Source organism: Harpia harpyja, chromosome 9 (genome assembly GCF_026419915.1).
Source record: "Harpia harpyja isolate bHarHar1 chromosome 9, bHarHar1 primary haplotype, whole genome shotgun sequence".
Classification (NCBI taxonomy): Eukaryota; Metazoa; Chordata; class Aves; order Accipitriformes; family Accipitridae; genus Harpia; species Harpia harpyja.
In genome coordinates, this window is record NC_068948.1 from 33417637 (window position 1) to 33437179 (window position 19543).

The 19543-nt window shown below is 39.5% G+C and overlaps 1 protein-coding gene across 4 annotated transcripts in view; it reads right to left on the reverse strand.

Annotated features, from left to right (window-relative positions):
• Positions 1 to 9982: 9982 nt before the first annotated feature.
• MLXIP (MLX interacting protein) overlaps positions 9983 to 19543 on the reverse strand; it is a 51322-nt gene continuing 41761 nt past the window's right edge. For 2 of the 4 annotated variants that reach the window (XM_052798006.1, XM_052798004.1), the window contains 4 exons: positions 18284 to 18411; positions 17109 to 17232; positions 14122 to 14251; positions 9983 to 13412 (listed from right to left, as the gene is read on the reverse strand). In XM_052798006.1, the coding sequence (XP_052653966.1) occupies positions 13291 to 13412; positions 14122 to 14251; positions 17109 to 17232; positions 18284 to 18411 (504 nt within the window). In that variant the 3' untranslated portion in view covers positions 9983 to 13290. Of the gene's footprint in view, positions 13413 to 14121; positions 14252 to 15683; positions 15714 to 17108; positions 17233 to 18283; positions 18412 to 19543 lie in introns of those variants that run through there. The other 2 variants (XR_008236785.1, XM_052798005.1) reach the window with 2 other exon arrangements.

The following is a 19543-nucleotide window of genomic DNA, read 5'->3' on the forward strand; positions in this document are numbered from 1 at the left end:
AGATGATACAGGACACCATCTGTGTCAGTCTGAAACTGCATCTAGATCACAATCAGTGAAGACGCATTTGAACTAACTTTTGATGTAATCTTTCAAAAAAGAAAAAACCCCAAACTAGCACCCACAAAAATAAAAAAAAACCATGGAGGAGCCACTGACGCAAAACTCCACAGTACTTAAATGCAGCTTGGCTGTCCACATCTACAGCACTCCAGACAACAAGCAGCTTGAACACCAACGTTCAGCTAGCTTTCAGCCAAGTCAACTGCTCTCCAAGCCTGCCATGAAACGCCAAGCAGGTGGGTCTGACTTAATGTTGCTATGCATTGTAAGGTTGCATTGGCTGATGTTCATTGCTAGCTCAGCCACTTAATGTCTATATGCCTCAGAAATTTAGCATGCTGCACAATATCAGGAAGTTTTGCAAAAATGATGTAGAGGCTTGAGACTGATCATTGTATTTTTTTTTCTTTCCCCTCTTCATTTGAAATAAGACATCAACAGGTTTGCAATCTTCCTCTTCTGTTCACTGGTTCCTTTGGCCTCCTTGGCACCAACAGCCACCTCAGAAGAAAGCAAATCTACTACAGGACAGAGACAGAAGCATTTTACTACCAGAATAAAGCCCTTAGCATCAGTGATAGAAAAGCAAGCGACTACTTTGTTTAAAAACTACGTAAGTGTACTATCTTGCATTTGCTGTGTCTATGTCTGTGGAGAAATCTCTCACATTATTATAAAACACTAAAAAGACTATCAGAAAAGAAATATTTGGGTTAGGAATAGTCTCTTCTCTGTATTCCATACAAGAAGGAAAGCATTTACCTTGCATTACTGTAGGGCAGATTTGGAGCAATGTCTAGGATAGCTGGGGAAAGCTTGGGCAACTTTGCCTCAGCTAACTGCTAGCTCTGATCTTCCAGACTAAATGCATTGCTCCTTCTCAGTCTCCTGAGTCATGTTGGGCTTGAAACAGGCATCTTTTTGGAGGAAACTAGTCACATCACTGGTAACATGGATAGAATTGCCTTGCTTTTCAGTCTGATCCTAGTACTAGAACAGTCAGGAGCACTTCTGCCAAAAATCCTGCTCACCCATCCTTTCCTTGGAGATGGTAAAATGTGCACTGAACCCAAGTGTCAATGTTTCAGACAAATTTTGATTCTGGGGAACGTGTTCCCAAGAGTACATTGATAAAAATCAACGTAAACATTTCCCCTGAATTCATTCTTGAAATCAAAACCATCTCTGCTGAAACAGATGAAAATATGCTTAGGCCAAAGCAAATCTCTTGCATGAGTAAATTTTGCCCATATGGCAAAGATAAAAAAGAAGAGACTTTAAAAAGCTGAAAAAAAAGGAAGCAGGGTATTAAGACAGAAAGTACTGCACGATCACAGCCACAGATAGTGTGCAATACCTATTTGATAAAAGGAGTGTAGGTGCTAATACAGCTATTGAACAATAACAAAAAAACCCCAAGCACACACAAACTGAAAGATAGGTGTGTATGCGCCTAGACATTCAAACGTGAAGCGACTACTAGGAAAGATGTAAACGAAAAAGATTGATAATTTCTCTCTCCTCTTCCTCCCCTACAGAATGTGTGTAGCTCTGTAACGCCCAAAACTGACAGCTGGCTAACTGCTGACTCCCAGGCCAAAGACATGGTGAAGAAAATACCCGAATGCCCAGCTTTTGACGCAGACTGCTGCTTTTTCCACATTTTTTACAACATTTTGCAAAACCTGAGAAGTGATATGGAATTAATCTGTGGTAAGATTTTAACTCAGTTTGTCGATGCAAATATCAATCAGCTAAATGCGACATTGAGTGAACGAGCTGGGCATTACACCTGCAAGAATGAGGACCTTCCGCAGATGGATCGTAGCCAGGTCCAGAGGATGAAAATGGCAGAGAAGAAGACATACATCTGGTGGGTTTTACAGAGATACGAACAATTTATGCAAAATACAACAAAAATGTACTCCTCAGCAGAAATGTAATACACCAGGATGAAAAAATAACTTTAAGATACTAGACTCGGCTAAATGTGACCTATCAGTAGTCATGTGATTGTTTGATGCCAGGAACAACATTGATAATGTACTTGCTATTCTACATATTATAACTATATGATCTAGTTTAATTTAATATTTAAAGGGTGAATGTCTTAAGTTATTGATTGTATTTATTATAAAATTATTTATACTGTTTTATTTGCAACAGCATATAAAAAGGATGGAGTAATGTAAGTCAGGGTGTTTTAATTAACCAATCATGACATAAATAAGCAAACAGGAAAGCATGATTTCAGTAATTTTAATGTTATTTATATTTTTACCTTGCAATTATTTTTCAAAAGAAAAGTTGATTGTCAGTAGACTGATTTTGTACCTCTCTCTGCTAGTGAATTGTATTTATTAATTTATATAATACATCTATTTTTATAAATTTATTTAAGCAATTATATAGTTTTTATATATTTATTCAGATTTTTAACTTTTATATTTTAATACTGAAAGGGACAAATGATTTATTTGCTACTTAGTAGGTGAATGGTTTTACTCATTTTCTGTCATTATATTTGGATAGAACCTGGAATTTAATTAAAATGAGATTAAATAAAACTAATATTGCTGGATTCTCTTTTAACTGTGTAATCCTTTTTTTACAATATTTTTTGCACTGAAAACCTAGTGTTTTATTAAACAGCAAATTGAACTAGTTGTTTCTGGTCCTTATGTTAAAGGTACTAGAAACAGCACATATCCTCCTTTCCCATCCATTTTTATTCATAGACATGAAGCAGTTTTCTTTAAGTTCCTAACTGTTTTCTCGTTTGGATCCACCAGTAGGTAAATTGCTTTCTAATCAGCCCCCACTTCTGAAGGCTGAATTATTGTGGCTTCTGCAACATAGCTCCAGAGTCTGGTTTAGATTTACAAGTTTTCATGGTTCATGGCCAGCACCAGCTTTGCTGGAAACGTGCTGGATTAGCTCAGACACAACCACCACACCAAAATGTGGCTGAGCTAATTACCGCTCCTGGAGCTGGTAGCAGAGCAAAGACACTCAAATGGTCTAGGAGCAATAGGACTTGTCATATACTTGTTTTTCCTTTATTTCATATCAAGTCCTGATTATCCCAAATAATGGGAAGGTTAATAATAATAACACAATTATTTTAGTCTAAATTACCATACAAAGTTCAAGCCAGTCTAAGCATTAGAATCAGTTCCAAAATAAACATTATTTCTCTATTAAAAAAATCAGTTCCAAAAATTAACATTATTTATCTATATAGAAAAAAAAAATTGACTTGAAACACCTACTTAAAACACAAGTAAAGGATTACTCCTCTTTCTGCTGGCATCCCCTGTGTTCATTGATGGTGGTCCACACCAGCACACAGCCCTGTGCAGGGTTGACTTTGCTCAAGAGTACTCAGATTTGTGCTCTGAATGTCCAGGGAATTGCAGCTGGATTGAGCCCCTGCATCCCAGTGGCACCAGTGCTCCTTCTCTGCGAGGCTGTGAAAAGCCCAAGAGGAGCTGGAGCAAGGGATTTTGCTACCAGTTCATCTCCTCCATCCTCCTTTCAAATCCTCTCAATGCAAAATACATCAGTGCCCAACTCGCCCTTGTGCTGTGGTGGTTCTTCAAGACGGTGCCATTAGTCCCGATGCAGCTGTAGCTCCTTCCTCCTCCCATTGCTGGAGAACTGGCCCTGTTCTACCCACACTTCTCTAGGAAGAGTGGTTTCTTGACATCAACGGAGTCACTGCCAGTCCCCAAAAAGCACCAGTTGGGGCCAGGGCAGGGGGTGTTCCTAGGAAAGTATTCTAGTTTCTCCAAGAGGAACAGGGGGACCAAGCTCCTTGCTGGAGCCGGGGAAGATTTCCTCCCAAATGGAATCAATTTCAGACACCACTATAGAGGTGTCACATAGTGCTGACAGGCAGAAGGATGGGGACAGATCTGAGACTGTTACTGTGGTTTCTGATGTTAACACAAGTAGCACAACTCTGTTAGTGCCGTATTGGCACACCCTGAATTCAAAGAATGTTTTAATAAACCATCTCTCTGACCTGTGTGAGCTTTGTGCAAGCATGGCGAGTCCAAAGGTGGGTATTTGCTCATGTCTTCTGCATCATAAAGTCAACTGCCAGTCCTGGAAGTCTCAGTGCTAACCCCTGTGGGGTAACACTGGTGGCTGGGGCACTCTCTCAAATTACTCTGCTTAGTCCCAGTTCTACCAATTTTTCCAGGGTCCAAAAGGTGCAGTTCCAACCTCATATCCTTAATTTTTAATAGAGAAAGAAGAGTGAATAGAAAAGGATCACTGACTGGGGATGCGCTTATCCCCAAGGCAGAAGCAACATCTGCTGACCTTATCAGGTAGGGTCAGCAAACCACTACAAGCAGAAAGACATTTACATCTGAGGGCTTAGACATCACCATTTCCAATGGTTGACACAAACCACTTAAACCTTGCTGAACCAGAGGATTATACAGGGCCACTCCCTGTGGTTTTCTCTGTCATGCACATGTTTTCTTTCACCTTCCAAATATGTAAATAGCTAAATGAAAGTGTTTGCCTTGGAGAGGGAAACAGATTTCCTCAGAAGTTCAAACAAGATGTTAAAAGTGAGTCAGATGGTCTGTCCCAATTCACGTCATAGGAAGAGCAACCTGAAAAAGAAGAGCATTGTTCTTCCCCATGGGGGCACAAAATTGTACTGCCAGCCCTGCAGACTCGGCTCCCCTCAAGAGTCTGAGCTCATGCACACAGGATGCACACTTGAAGTAGGGAGACACAGGCTTATGCAAAACTGTGGCAAGCCACTGTCCTCACATGTGCTTGAAAGAGAGTAGTGCTTTGCCACAAGTGTTCGGGATGCAGCAAGGCAGGCTGGCTGATACCAGAACATCAAACTTCAAAGGGCTGAGGTCAGGAAGTGATGACCAGCACCTCACTGAATAGTCAGAATGAGAGTGCAAGACAGAAACAGTGACTGCAGATAGTCTGATGCACAGTGACACACCTGTATCACTAAAGCACTTCTGACATCTGCATTATGCTCATTTCTGCAAGCTCCTATAGCAAACAGCCACTGATGTTGTGAGAGTTTATTTAGGTTCTGTAGGCAGCCTATGGATGTGTGGCTGCTCAGGTACTGTCCTTTTGTCTATCCTGATATGGTTGGTTCCCTTTCAACCTTGGCCACATGTAAAGGCTTCCTTAAAAGCTCTTCCCAATTCTCTGAGAAGATGGGGCAGCTTCAGAAAAGGGAGGGATATTAAACAGGTGAGAGTCACGTGTTGGATGACTGACCTTGGTCTGCACAGTAAAGAGAAGAGTTGAGAACCAACACTAGCTCTAATGCAGAGGTGGTTGTATGGCTTCCTTTGTAAGAGATTCTCCAGACCTCTGCTGCTCACGCCCAAGGTAGGGTGCTCAAAAGCTCACCCTGAAGCCCAGAGATTCTCAAAAGATGACGTGAGCATTCACAAAGAGAAAGGCTCAGACAAGTCACTCCTAAGCGGAGAAGGCTGCCAGCCCCAGGCAGATCTGCAGACCTGTAGCTTTCCTGCCTGGTGCAGGATGGTCAGGGCTCAGATAAATCCTCCTTAGCCCTGGAGGGCTGGAAGTTAGAGGATACGCCTGCACCACATGGTGCATCTCTGCTGTGATAATGAGGTGGTCACCAGCAAAGCTTTCTTGACAAGCAGTTCCCCACTTATCCTGATTGAAAATGTAGCTGTTGGCTTTCAAGGCCTATGAGGAATTTACAGTTGAGATGGAGGAGTCACAGATGGGCTTTGTAAGAAGGGTCACAAAAGGGCAGGCAGCAGCAGGACTTAGGGATGTGATGAGTCTAGTCTTTGTGGGTTTGTTTCCATTTTGTGATGGAAGGGTGTTGGGGTTTGTGATACACACACCTTGTTCCGAGATAGGAACATGTTAAACATCTCTCTGGATGACAACAAGGACTCTTCTGTGTTTGCACACAGGGAACTTCCCCAACACCCTACTATTCATTGTCTGCCCACCTCCTGGTGATGAGGACGCTCAGGAGGAGAAAGTCCTCAGTGGTGAGAATAGGCATAGAAGAACTCCTAAGGGTAAATACGGGTTAAAAAATAAAATAATAAAAATCTAGTGAGCATTGCTTATCGTTCTTTTATATATAAAGAGAGCTCTGAGCTGTTTGCCCGCTGAAGTACCAATTCCCTTACAACAGTGATTTCATTTGGTGTAATTTCCATAGAGAAATGTAGGTCCACTTCTTAGCACTGTTCACGGTTTAGCAGAATCAGGCACAAAAATAAGCCATTTCAATAACTGTCCTTTGGTGTATCAGCTACAGTTACACCAGCCTCACTGAAATCACCACAAAATCAGTAGTAAAGAAACAGTGCTCTCCAGCCACAGCTTCCTCCCAGAGAAGTTTGATAGCATCACTGCAGTAACATTTGCATTTGTATGCTTGGTTAAGAGTGAAGTCAGGCTGAAGTGTTGGTTTATCGCTGTTTAAATAGCAGTGAAGAATCACTGCCTTCTACCAAAATGCTTTATGTGAGATTAAGCTAGAGATATTAAAAAAATTAAATGCAAACACAAATGCCATACCTTCTCCTGGAACCACAGGCCTGACTCATCAAAAGTTCTCATAAGCTATATTAAGTCAAAGCCACCAATCGCAAGGATGAGATTAACCAGTGTCAACTCTTGTGCAATGATTTTAAAATAAAATCCCTCTTTTCACTCATCTATTACCTTTCACTTCAACTAGAGCCTCAGTCACCCAGTGCTGCTTCCACTAGGCAAGAAAATCCAATATAGCAATGAGGTGACAACTGAAGCACAGAGAGCTGAAGTGTCCTACCAGGGAAAAATAAAAATCAGTCATTAAAGGCAAAGATGAAATGCTATTTGTTTCATTTTTTAAATGGACTTAAGCAGCTCAATGCCTAACACTGACATCAATTCCATGGGAATACCGTGTTATCCAATCTCAGTGCTGGTCTGTGCCGTCCACTGTCCAAGCAGTATGTCAGCCAAGAGCCCCAAATCCAAGCCTGCAATAAAATAAGACCAGAAGGGCTCAAGGCATTGGTGCAGCCCCTACAGGCTTAAGAGTTGTACCTTTCTTGGAGAAGTACCAGGACTACCTTTGAATTACCAGCCTTTTAGAACTAGGTGCAGAAATAAATAGATGTTTGCCTGCTTAGTTTTGTCAAAAGAGCTTGCTCTCACTGTTGTACTTAATATAATTAACAACAACAAGGGCCTGATCACTGTAGGAACACATCAGAACGTCAATACATTTGGAAAATTGTTACGCAAAATGTGGAAGAGCAGGCTCACTGGTTATTTAGGGTGAAGAAACACGTACAGTCTGAAGACACCTGGACTTGAGGAGATTATACTTTAACCCACCTGTTCATTTCCAGTCTCTAAGCTGCTTCAGAGAAGGGGAGCAGAACTGACTACAGAGGGTAATTTTCAATTTTTGCTAATCTGGCTAACGTTTAGCCTGGTGAGACAGGCAACAACCCAGCACAGAGCAAATACAGCCTGGTGGCCAATGCATGAGAAAAAGAAATCACTTGTAAGCTCCATGTAAGCTCAGAGTGAGCTGATTCTTTCAGACAAGAAGGGCCCAAGGGACACCAAGTTTCTTAAAAGGGAATCCAAGCTTCAAAAGATCAACAAAGAATATTAGCCTTGCAATGGGAAAGCCAAACACACAGATCCCAAAGGGGTATCTTCAGCATTGCTAATAGGGAAATGAGCCCTTATCGCCTTTCAGAGTTGCAAAAAGGATGGCAAGTGCTGGTCCTAGTCCAGGAACAATTCCACTTACATTTCCCCATATCAAGTTAGAAAATAAAGGCATTACAACCAGTTTCTTCCAAAAAATAACCTTTATTGTTTTGGTTGTAAATATAAAAAATGCATTGCACAATTTAACAGACCTACTGAAAAGTGCTACATATCAACAGCACAACAGAAGTTGTGTCATGCAACAGAACAGGAAACCTAGGCAAAGCAAGAGCACAACCTGAAGTCCTCATACCTCCAAGCTTTTTTTTTTTTTTGCCTTTTTTTAACAAGAATGAACTCCATTCACTTTAAACACATTTAAATACAAGATTAGAAGAAGAAAAAGAGCAATTTATTCATTGTATTGTTAATTAAAAGGCTTGCTCCTAACATTGATATCTTTTGATTCAAAACCTTATTCATGTTGAAAAGTTCAGACATAAAAGCAGTTCAGATAATGGCTAGAAAGTCATTCTATTATATACCTAAAATGTGTTTCTTTGTAACTGAACCAAGTTTTACAGCTCAGTCTACAACTCTGTACTATCACTTCTGCTCTAACACAGTAAATGAGCATGAAATCCAACTAAGAATGAAACAAAAGGAAACTTAAGGCCTTAACTGATGTTGTGGGAACAATATTGGGGCCCTATAAAAGAAAAAAAAACCAAATCAAATGATCTCCTCTGAAACTCAAGTGTATAAATTGAGGAGGAGTAACAGGAAAACTCCTGTTGTCTCGCTTAATCAAAAAACGTCGTAAAAGTCATCAACAGTTGTCCATAGTCCTCCGAGATTGGTATGACTGAATCCCTAAAGCACCTAAACCAGGTATTATCAGCCTTTGGATTTTGGGTGTTTTTCCATGCAGTAAAGGTGGAAAGGAACCAGAAAAGAAAGGAAAAGGTCAAAATAGTTAACAACCCATTCTATTTTCAGCAGGATCTTCTAGTTGGTAACATCGAGGCCAGAATTATCCACTCCAGAAACACAGAAAGTGAAATAGCTTTCAAATAATTTGTATTACAAAAGCATTATCTTACTGAATGTTTTTGCAGTGAGCTTCCCTCTACTGCTCTTTAAACTGCTCTTCAGGAGTTCTGGGCTTTAAAAGCAAACAAAACAAAATTTACCTGCCCCCCCCCCCCCCGTCACCTAAAAAAACCCTGAAGACACAAAGTAAAGGGACGCTATTTTTCAATGCAATTTGACAGCCCTTCGTCTTTTCAAGCCATTCCAGACTTAGAGATCTAAGCATTTGCATACTTACTGGGTTTCTGTCAAAGTTCTAGTATGACAGTACATACACGTGTGCGTATGTGCTTGTGTACATGGGAATGGAGGAGGGTGAAGTCAGCAGGAAAGACGCAATTTTTTCCATACATACACAAATTTTTTCACAACCTCAGTTTCAAAGGGACACAGTAATGACACACAGATAAAATCCTCTTAAAACCCAGGGAAGCCCCACTTTGTCAATTAACTGAATTTTCCACATTGCATTGTATGAGGAGGAAGAATGTATGACTTCAGATAAATCAAATGCATACAGGATGCCAAGATCTAAGGCACAGATGGAAACATTCTAGTAAGTCTTCCTTCAAGGAAGGCTTCCCAAGGGGTCTAGAAAAGCATGGAAGAACATGCCCATCAGGTCAAATGGTATTAATTAAGAATCCTTTGGTTTCATGCAGAGATCAGACTGTCAAGATGAAGCATGCACTTGCCTCTGTTCCTATGACTCATTAACTCCTTCAATTCTAGTTTGCTCCTGGACTTTTGTCACTTATTCCTCCTGCTAACAGGGAGCATCATACAAGCCTAATAACTATACCAGATAACACGCAAGTTCTCCAAAACTTGTGTTTGGGGTGGGGGCCATCTACAACATACTGATTAATAGAATTCAAGGTCACAAGGAGCCACTAGACAATCTCAGTTTGAGTTTGTGCATATCACAGTCCACAAACATTTTATCTAGCCATTCCCTCATTGAGTGAAATATGTTGGATTTGACTGAATATGACTTGTATTCAATTATACGGGGATTCTTTAAAAAGTTTAGCACCAATTCACTGAAGACAGGTGTGCATCATCTGTAATTCTGTGTAGAGTATAGGCACTGTGTGTTTTGCTTGCTTCAGTATACTTTGGTGACACTGAGGAAATTAGACCACTTAAGTTAGGGGAGAAAGTGTTACCAAATTTTTTTTTTTTTAAAGAAATACAGTATTTAGACTCCTCAATGGGTAAGAAAGACAAGACTAAGGAGTTCAAATATAAACCAAAGTGGAAAACTATGCAGGAATTAATACATACATGGTCAATTTCTTTTCATACCAATCCTCAGTACTTCCACTGTGCAGATGTGAGACATAATACAGCTTTTTTCCTCCTGTGTTTCCAAATGAAGTGAAATCACACCCCTCACAAGGTTGACTGATAAGAGAAAAGAATTCTGATTTGCAATAATAGGGTGAGAAAAATACACTGAATCACTGCTTCAAAGAGCAGCCACATCGTTTCTGGTAATTGCACTACGTGGAAAGTTTCTTTTCACTTTTCATTCCCTCCCTCCTACACTCTTGCCTAAGTAAGCTCTTTGATTTAAATTTTTTCTCTTTACTATGTTAAGATTTGCAGTCTTTTAATAGTGCCATGAGCTTGTTTCTCCACCACAAATTATTAAAATAAGCACTTTCCCTCCAACTGTAAACAGCTCATGGTGCAATGAGCAGGATGATTTTTCCATCCACATCCAGATAAAAACTGCTAATGGACAAAATTTTTAGCAGTTCAGTCACATTACCCCTTCCTATTCCTGTAAGGTCCCTTTCAGCTTCCTATCCATTCAGTGAGATCTGAGATGCTAGGATTTAAGCTTAGAAGTCATCAGAATTCCCTGGGCTTTGAAGTATGCCTTTAGTACACTTTGCTTGTTGAGACAAAACTCTAATGTCATTGATACTAGTAATGGTAAAAATCAAGCACAATCACTGCCTGACAAGCAGGAGACCACACTGCAGGGGAGGCACTACAGAATCTGTTCATCTGAAAAGTACAGCAAAAACACAAGTGGGTCTGTTCTTGGACAATTTGCCTACTGATTTCTTTCTAGAAAACCGGATACATATTTTTAACATGCAAATACGCATGTAGATATCTATGCATCTCAATGAGATAGCCCAGTAAAGAAAGAACTTGAGGGACGCTCCCCAGCTAATCACAGTGTTAAATGACTTCACTGGAATCAAGTTCACAATCAATGATAAAAATGGGAGGATTTAAAGCACTGATTTAAAAAAGAATTTACGCTTAGTCAACGCTTTTTATCCAGATGCATCCCAAAGAATACTGCTTAATTGATTACAACATTATGTATGAAAGACCTAGATACAGGTCCCCCCAGAAAACCTACTCACTATTTAATTACTATGACAACCTTTATACACTATTTCAACAAACGATTCTTTAGCTGAGGCCTGGATTTTTGTTGGTTCTGTCACAGGGACACAGGTTTTCACATGTACCACAAACTTCAAACGATACATCAGATCTCTCTACTGTAAAAAAAAAAAAAAAAAAGAAAAGAAAAAAAAGAGCATCTCCTCATTTGTCTGCGCAGCTACAGAAAGACATGTTGGTACTTAGATCATGCCATTTTGTCTTCGTCTTAGGTTCCTTTCTCCCCCAGCAGTCCCCTTCAGCTCCCAACTCCTCAACTCACAGTACCTTTGCTCAGGAAGAGGGCCCTGGGGTTAACATTTCATGCTTTCTTTTTGCTACAGTCCTGCTCCAACATAAGTGAACTCTGCAATGAAAGCCATTAGCTGCAAAATCTCAGGACAAAGAAGAAAGAAAAATACTCCCCGTGCTTAGTCCCACTCCCCAAGCCTATTGTTTCTTTTTAAACTTAGGCCCACCAAGTGGAGAAGACGGGACAACACTGATAAAAACTACATCTGCCGAAGGAGAACCTACTGACCCCATTTCAGCATGTGCAATGCCCAAATGTTTTAGCTGCTCCTCTTTTTAGCACTGTGATAGCCTGCTAATCACCTCCAGGCAGCCTGCCTTTGAAATCGGAGGAAAACTACTCAGGGGAGGTACCAGAGAAACATTACCCACAGTTTGCATAGCTCTTAAGAATCAGAATCAAGTAAGGAGTGGAATTACAAGAGTCATAAAATAATTCCAGACTATGAACAATCAGCCAGAATGAATACCCCAGTGCTGTCTCAGGATGGACAGACTATCACTGCTGTAAGCAGACTAAGTTTATCTGCAGCAAAGCACAGTACTTGCTAAGACTGTCACAGAAAAATGTTATGCAGTATTTTGGGTTTTAAACATATTTTTATATGTTTTATAATTAATGTTGAACATAACCTTCCCATACTGACCAAATTTAGCTGTCCTTCACGTTTTTCAGATAGAAGGCAAAAAGAACAAGCAAAAAAGATGAAGCAGCAAAGAACTGACTACAAATCCACATGGTTTGATACAGTTTCTGAGATAAAAAAGCCAATTTCTTAACATTACAAACTCAATTCTTGTCTCTGAAGCATTATTACGTTTATCTATGGATGTGTTTTATATGCACATATTTTATGAGGAAGGCAGCTGAACTCTGCAGAGTGCAAGAAAACAGTTCGCAGATTAAATGGTTATGAAATTAATGTATCTATCCTAATTGCAGAGTCTATACAATCTAAAACTGCTTTCTTGCACTTACTGCACAGCCTGCTACTCACTTGCAATGGCAGTATCAGGAAAAACAATAAAAATCAGCTACTTTATTTGCTAGAAAATAAAGCATGTCTTGAAACTGATCACATGCAATGATACACTCATTAAAATAAAAATACACAAAACACAGCCTGAGATTTTAATTCTAGTATTTTTGCCACAAGTTGACATCATTGACGGATTTTTCTTCTCCTTTGGTTTTTAATATGATCCTGTTTAACAATTTTCATTATTCAAGTAAAACAAATGGAACTGAATATCAGAAAACAAAATAAAAAGCACATTTTGTTTCATGAAATTGAAAGTATATTTCCCCTTGAAGAGAACATCCCTTGGTATACAAGATTTACACTTCAGAGAACTTAGTACTTGAAGCTGTTTCATAGAAATATGTTTGTTGCATATAGATGCATGCTGCATTGATGGAGATATATTGCTGCCTGCAGGACTCAAACCTGCTAAATTTACCTGAGCTTGGTGTTTTCTCACTTAATGGAGTAGAGCACAGCACTGAAGAGGAATCAAAACGTTATGACAACGTTGCATCATACTTCCACATATTCTGAAGGCAGAGCCAGATGCCCTGAACAATGTCTCAGGTGATGGAGAGAATTCTTTCTAAAGTGCACCAACTGCAAGGAGACTCGCCAGGCTACTAGACTGGCAGGTTCTCCACACCTTGTATAAGCAACTCATTGTCTTTGGTTGTTAGGTTTCACCAACTGTTTTGTTCATCTTGATAACTGCCTCAGCGGCTTGCTCTGGCAGGCACGATGGATCTGACAGAATTGAGGTGGTTGTACTTAGATGCCGGAGAGTGTTCAGCACCACTACAAAAAAAAGTCAGAAAAGTATCAAGAAAAGCCATTAGTCTGACTGCAAACAGATCCATGCAGGATAGTGTGCAGGTACTGCAAGGCTGTTACGCCTGACAGAATTATGGAAACACTTCTGAAAAACATGCACTCCTCCACACACAGCGAGAGCAATAAACAGAGATGTGCAAGAACTGTGCCCAGGGAACAAGGAATGGAGATCTAGGACTTTTAAAAAAAAAAACCAACACCACCTATTTCTTCTACAAAAGAGAGTACCACTTGGCAATTATAACTGCAAATATAAATACCTGCTGAATTGTAAGGGGGAAAGGATCAAGCAATCATGCCCAAATGGAAAGTCATTCCAAAACAGAATACCAATCTCAGAAGTCTTCCTTCATAATGAGATATATATCACACTGCCAAACTTACTCCAACCAGAGCAGAGTATTTGAAATTTAAATGCAGCTTGAGACCTTTTAAATTCTGGTATCTATATACAGCAATTTGGGGTTTTTTTCTGTTCAGTGTTAAGCATACAACCAAGTGTCTTCACAGTCAAAAAGGGTTCTTATTTTTCTACTGAGATAATAAAAAGGAACTGGAAGTCATACTCAGCATCATGTGCTTTCTTTGTCATCCTCTGACTTTCAAGAAATAGTATTATATATGGACTCACTTTCTATGATCTGGAATAACTGCTGGATAGAACTTCACTTACTTGGCCTCAGAACAGGAAGAGAACAGTGCTGATCCAACCAGGCCATTGCAGTTTGATTCAGATCCTTAAAGCTTGTTGTGGAAACCATCCTATTGAAGGACTCAAACAATGGCTTAATAATAATGCTGAACTGCAATCACCAAATGTTAAGGGAGACAACATAGGAGGAGTTCAAAACATTCTATGGGAAAGGCTACTACAGCTCAGTCTGCAGAGAAAACAATAGACTTCTAAATGGACTTCAACTACTAAAGGGATTGCAACATTTCAAAAAATATTTTTTTAAATCTGTAACACTAAGACAAAGGAAAAAATTGAACCTCAGTCCCTAGTGATACTCATTATTTTTTGCAAAATTCCTGTACACTCACTTGATCTACAAACCAGCTGCATGCTGTGGCACTGCAAGCACATGAGTATCTGAAACTTCTACATACATGTAAAGCATTCAATTTCTTCATCGCCACCTTTTTCATATAACGGTGATGCTTTCATAGCAAAAGGATATAGAAGCTTTAGGGTAACCACATCACTTACCACCACAGCATGCTACAGATGCATCCAAGGTGGGGTACCTGGATGAGTCTTGCCCGGCAATAGTGAGTCCAGCACAGGCCAACAGTGCAAGTATTCAGCCAATTTCTCAGGCAGATTTTTCAGCAAACACTCAAGTTCTCTGCTACTGCAGCTAAACAAAGACCTCAAAGTACATAAGTATATTTTCAGAGATGCTCAATGGCAGGGCAAGGATTCCCACACCAATGACCAGACTTGCTGATCTGCATCTATGCGGACCAGAACGGTAGCAAGCTGCGGAGTATCTGGCTTTTCTTTTGGCTCTCTATCATCACAGCTTGGAAGGATAGACCTGGCGTTGGCAATAACCTTCCTAGCAGAAAAGCAGCAGACAAAATCCTTAGCCTGTAGTGTATTAAAACATACAGAGCACCACCACAAGCCTCAGTTGGCCCCAGCTCCCAGGCTTTCAGATGAAATTTCCTGGACTGATCACCATATTTGAACTCAAAACAGCTTGTTATAACATCACCACGACAATTCACCAAGTAGATTCCAGCTTACAGGTACATTTATTTCAGAAGCTGGTTGGACAATAAACTCATCTGAAGGCTCAGAATCTGTGGTTTTACCATGTTACTCCAGATGGGATTTTCTGACTATAGTCAGCAGCATGTGAGAACGTGGCCCAAATCAACCTCAGCATAGTCATGTGCCCCCATCTTTCTCACTGTGGCTGACAATCAAGATAAATCTAACAATTGCCTGGAATACTTGAGGGGATTTGCATGCCCTTACAGACTTTTACAGAGTGACTGGAAGAACAGCATGGGTATTATTCTATTGATATTCTAATATTCAAGAGTATTCTATTCTTGGGTTATCTCTAGTAGCTCAAGACCAGATTACTCATTTCCCTCCTATATGCAACAGAAACTATGGTATTTTCATATTTGTAATGAACTGCCCTTCTCTCTCTTACAGTCATTTCATAAGGAGGATATTTATTATTATTATTATTATCATCATCATCACCACTCACCCCTGGACCTTGTCAGCTTTTACTGCAAGACATTCTGAAATATGTCATCATGCGTTAAGGATTCAATCCAGCTGTTAGAACAACTGTTCCATCACAGTTACATCCTGACTTGTAAAGGGAAGTTTGGGAACATTACTTTGCCTATCAACCTTCTCTTTCACCAACTACAAAAGCCTTTGCCTTTCCCCAAATATTACAAAACCTAGCTACCCAAAATTGCATCTTCATCCGTGATAACCTCTGCCACTTTCTAGAAGTGTCTCGCTTCCAAATTGTGGAGCTATTTAACGTCTTGGAGCAGCATAAAATAAACATACTATGCAATCAGCAAACGTGTAGGACTGTCTTTAAATAATTATTTTCATTGTTATATTAAAGACCTCTACTTCCATAATTCACTTGAACTTGTTCCAGAGTTAATAGCGCTGTAGAATCCAGAGGTTCAACAGTGGCACCAGCTCTAAGTTATCAGAGACTGTGTGAGACCTTGCTAAGAATTGTTTCCTAAAAGGATGCTAAAAAGAAGAGTGTCTTTCTAGGGCCAACATAAACCAGAGAACACCAAAGAAAGCACTTTCACATATCAAAGTATTAAAAATGCTGTACTTCATGCATGCACAAACATGCACATACATACTTACATTATCCAGGTAGTTATAAATAACCAGCACAGAGCACAGACATACAAAATATAAAGTGCAAATAGCTAGCTATATGAACAAATGAAGTTTAATGGGGAAAGGGAAGGTAAACACTACTGCTCATTGCTAATTACAAATATCCCTGAACTTATTCAAGCTAATAATATTTGATCCAAACTAGATAAGTCTATACAGCACAGCACAAACGCAGCTAACTTGGTTTCATTCAGTTTATGTTTTTCTGCCTCCTGCATTATCATTCGCTTACAAGCACAGCTGCTAGCATTGCAGAAGCAAACAGAGACTAAGTTGATTCACTGTTGTAACAAAAGACAACCAGAAAACTAAAGAAAAAAGAAAAAAAAAAAAAGGAAAAAAAGAGAAACGTGGAAGTTTTTAAAACTGCCATTGCAACAGCTTCAGTAATTATTTGTAATAATTTCTTTTTCCTCCTGAAATCTTTGTTATTCTCTGTGCAGTTTTTCCAGAAGACTACAAGAGCTACAGTTACAGTAGTAGTCCATTAAACTTTTCTTGCAGTATAATAACCCACCAGGAAAACCTTGCCTTTGTATTGCATTTTACTTTCAAGTTACCTCCCTTCAAGTTCTGCCTCACGACAGCCTATAAGGCAAGGATTCATATCCGTATACAGATGTGAATGAAAACTGAGGACATACGCTATTTAAATAACTTGGCTTAAAGTCACAGCATCAGAATCCAGAGTTCTTGGCTGTAAATATATCAGTACCAAACCTGAAGTTCAGCAGGTTGATATAAAAGGATACAATCCAAAACTTCCAGTTCTGCAGGGTCCTGCTTCTCACATACTCATCAAACATCCTCCTCATATGGTCAAACCTTTGCCATGTTACGGGAACTCCGGTAGCAGGGAGCTGCTGTTGACAAGAACTGAAAAGAAGATGTTCTGAGGTCAGAATCCCCACCAGAAGGTACACACTTCTCTTCCAGACTAAATTAAAGCAAGAGTAAAGTGTGTATCCCCAGTATCCCTGACCAAGGTGGCTTCCCAGTGTATGACCCCCAGAATGTTATTGTTATAGCCAGGAATACATACTGTTTTCTCATCAATTTTGTCTATATTCACATAGCAAAGCGATTTCCCAAGCTGCTACACACTTCTTATTACAAGCAACAAAACTGAAAACAAAGTATAACATAGAACAAAGTAGGTTGTGGCATCCAATTAGAAAAAGGCACATTAAGAGTCAAGGAAAAATTTAGAGAGTTACTCCTGAGCAATGTTACAGAAGAAAAGGTTACAGAGATTCTTAAGAAACAGATAAATTTAAAATACAACCAGAAATCATCATACTTTTAAAGAAAAATAAAAATATTTTGATTTGCTGATAAGTCTAACGTAATGCCTAAGCCTAACACTTCTGTAGATGGAAGAAAAACTACTGGGGTTCTCAACATGCTTTGCAATAGTACATAACTATCGTAAAGCCACAGAGGAAACTGAGGCACCAGGAAGGTGAAGTGACTTATCACAGCGTTGTTCAGCCAGCGGCAAGCTCCTTGATTCAAAGTCCTGTGTCTTATGTACTCAACCATATTTTCCTATAAAAATCGACTGCATTTGGAAAGAAAGCTGCAGCAAAGCCATCATGAAGGGTAAAAGTGTTTGATCACCCAGTGAGCCTAGCTTTAAAAAACCATCATCAGTGGCTTCTTAGAATTATTCTAACTGACCTGATGCACCTTTTCTGATGCTGCCACTGTTGTGCATTCATGCTAAGAGCTTGCTGAAAATCCACATGGTTTGCTACCAATGCCCATCCCACAGCAACTATGCTTTTTGTCTGGAAGTTGGTAGCAACTCTACTGTTCAATACCCATCTGTTGTTTGGCATGACATCTGAGGCAAACATTCCCTGTTGCTAGCCAAAGCAACATTCAAGCTGCTCTGCTTCATTACAGAAAGCTCCCCAAATCTCACATGATGGCAGCGTTTAGCTCCTCGATTTCTTCCCGAAGGCGCCTGGTTTCCTCTTGCATCTGTGTTCTTTCCTGCTGTAGTTTAGCGATATATTCTACTGTTTTCTGGAGCGTGATTGCATGGCTGATCTAGACCAAACACAAACACAGAGCTCACTTTCTGGAACAAAGCTAGAGAGATGAAGAGCTTGCCCCTAACCTGCTGTAACACCCAAAAAAGCACTTCAGCCCCTTTTCTTAAGTTTCCTTCACTGTGTGCAAAAGCACACAGATAGGCAGAGCGAAACACTTAACATAATACTAAAGTGTTAATTTCTCCAACTCATGTTTGCACACTAGTACAGAGAAATGTGGTTGTGGTGGTTGTTTTCCTCCACAAATTATATTTTTGCTACTTTGTTGAAATAAGTATTTTAATAATTTAAAATGTTTTATTTCATCTTCTATCCTTTTAAAAATATTTACAATTCTTACTTAAGTACTGAAGTACATCTGCTGATGAAGATGTACTTTCCCCAGTGCTCTTAGAAGCATTGTCTGAAGTTGACAATATAGATTATATAGTTTGGGAAACCTGAAGTTATTAAACAGAAGGTAACGCAGTCTAGCTACCACCAAAGGAGACAGAAACAATGTCACAGATCTTTTTTAAAATACTCTTCAGTTCTGAGGAATGAATTAAAAATCTGTACTTGGGAAATAAAATAATCAGACATTTTACTAAAGCTGAGTTTTCAAAACTGATTACCTTTCAAATAAGCTATTCAAATCAGGAAGTGAAATTCTGATAACTTATAGCCTAAACATAAAAAACTACAAAAATTATGTAAACAAATCAACATTCTACACAACAAGCTTTCATATTTTCCATGTTCCAAAAGGTACTGGTATTGAAAGGACATATAGAATTTTGTTGTGCAGACAAGTCTATGTTTCAATTATTCCGATTTCAATTTAGTGAACTAAGTTAACTAGTGTAGCCAGAATATGTTCTCAGTTTGGACAAAATCATTTCACAATGAGAAGTCAGTTGGGAATTTTTTTCTCTGTAAACCTATGCACAAAAGACAGGTGATGGGAAAAAGAAGTCCTGAGAATATTTGCAAGGCTGTAGGCGCAGGGCCAAATTCTTAAAGGCAGCTGGGTGATACTAGATATAAAGAGTCCTAGAGGGATTTTCAAAATCATATGAACTGGCCAGGCTTCTGACTCCTCCTGGGAGGTACAGACCTCATCAATGTAGGAACTTTTACAAGTTTCA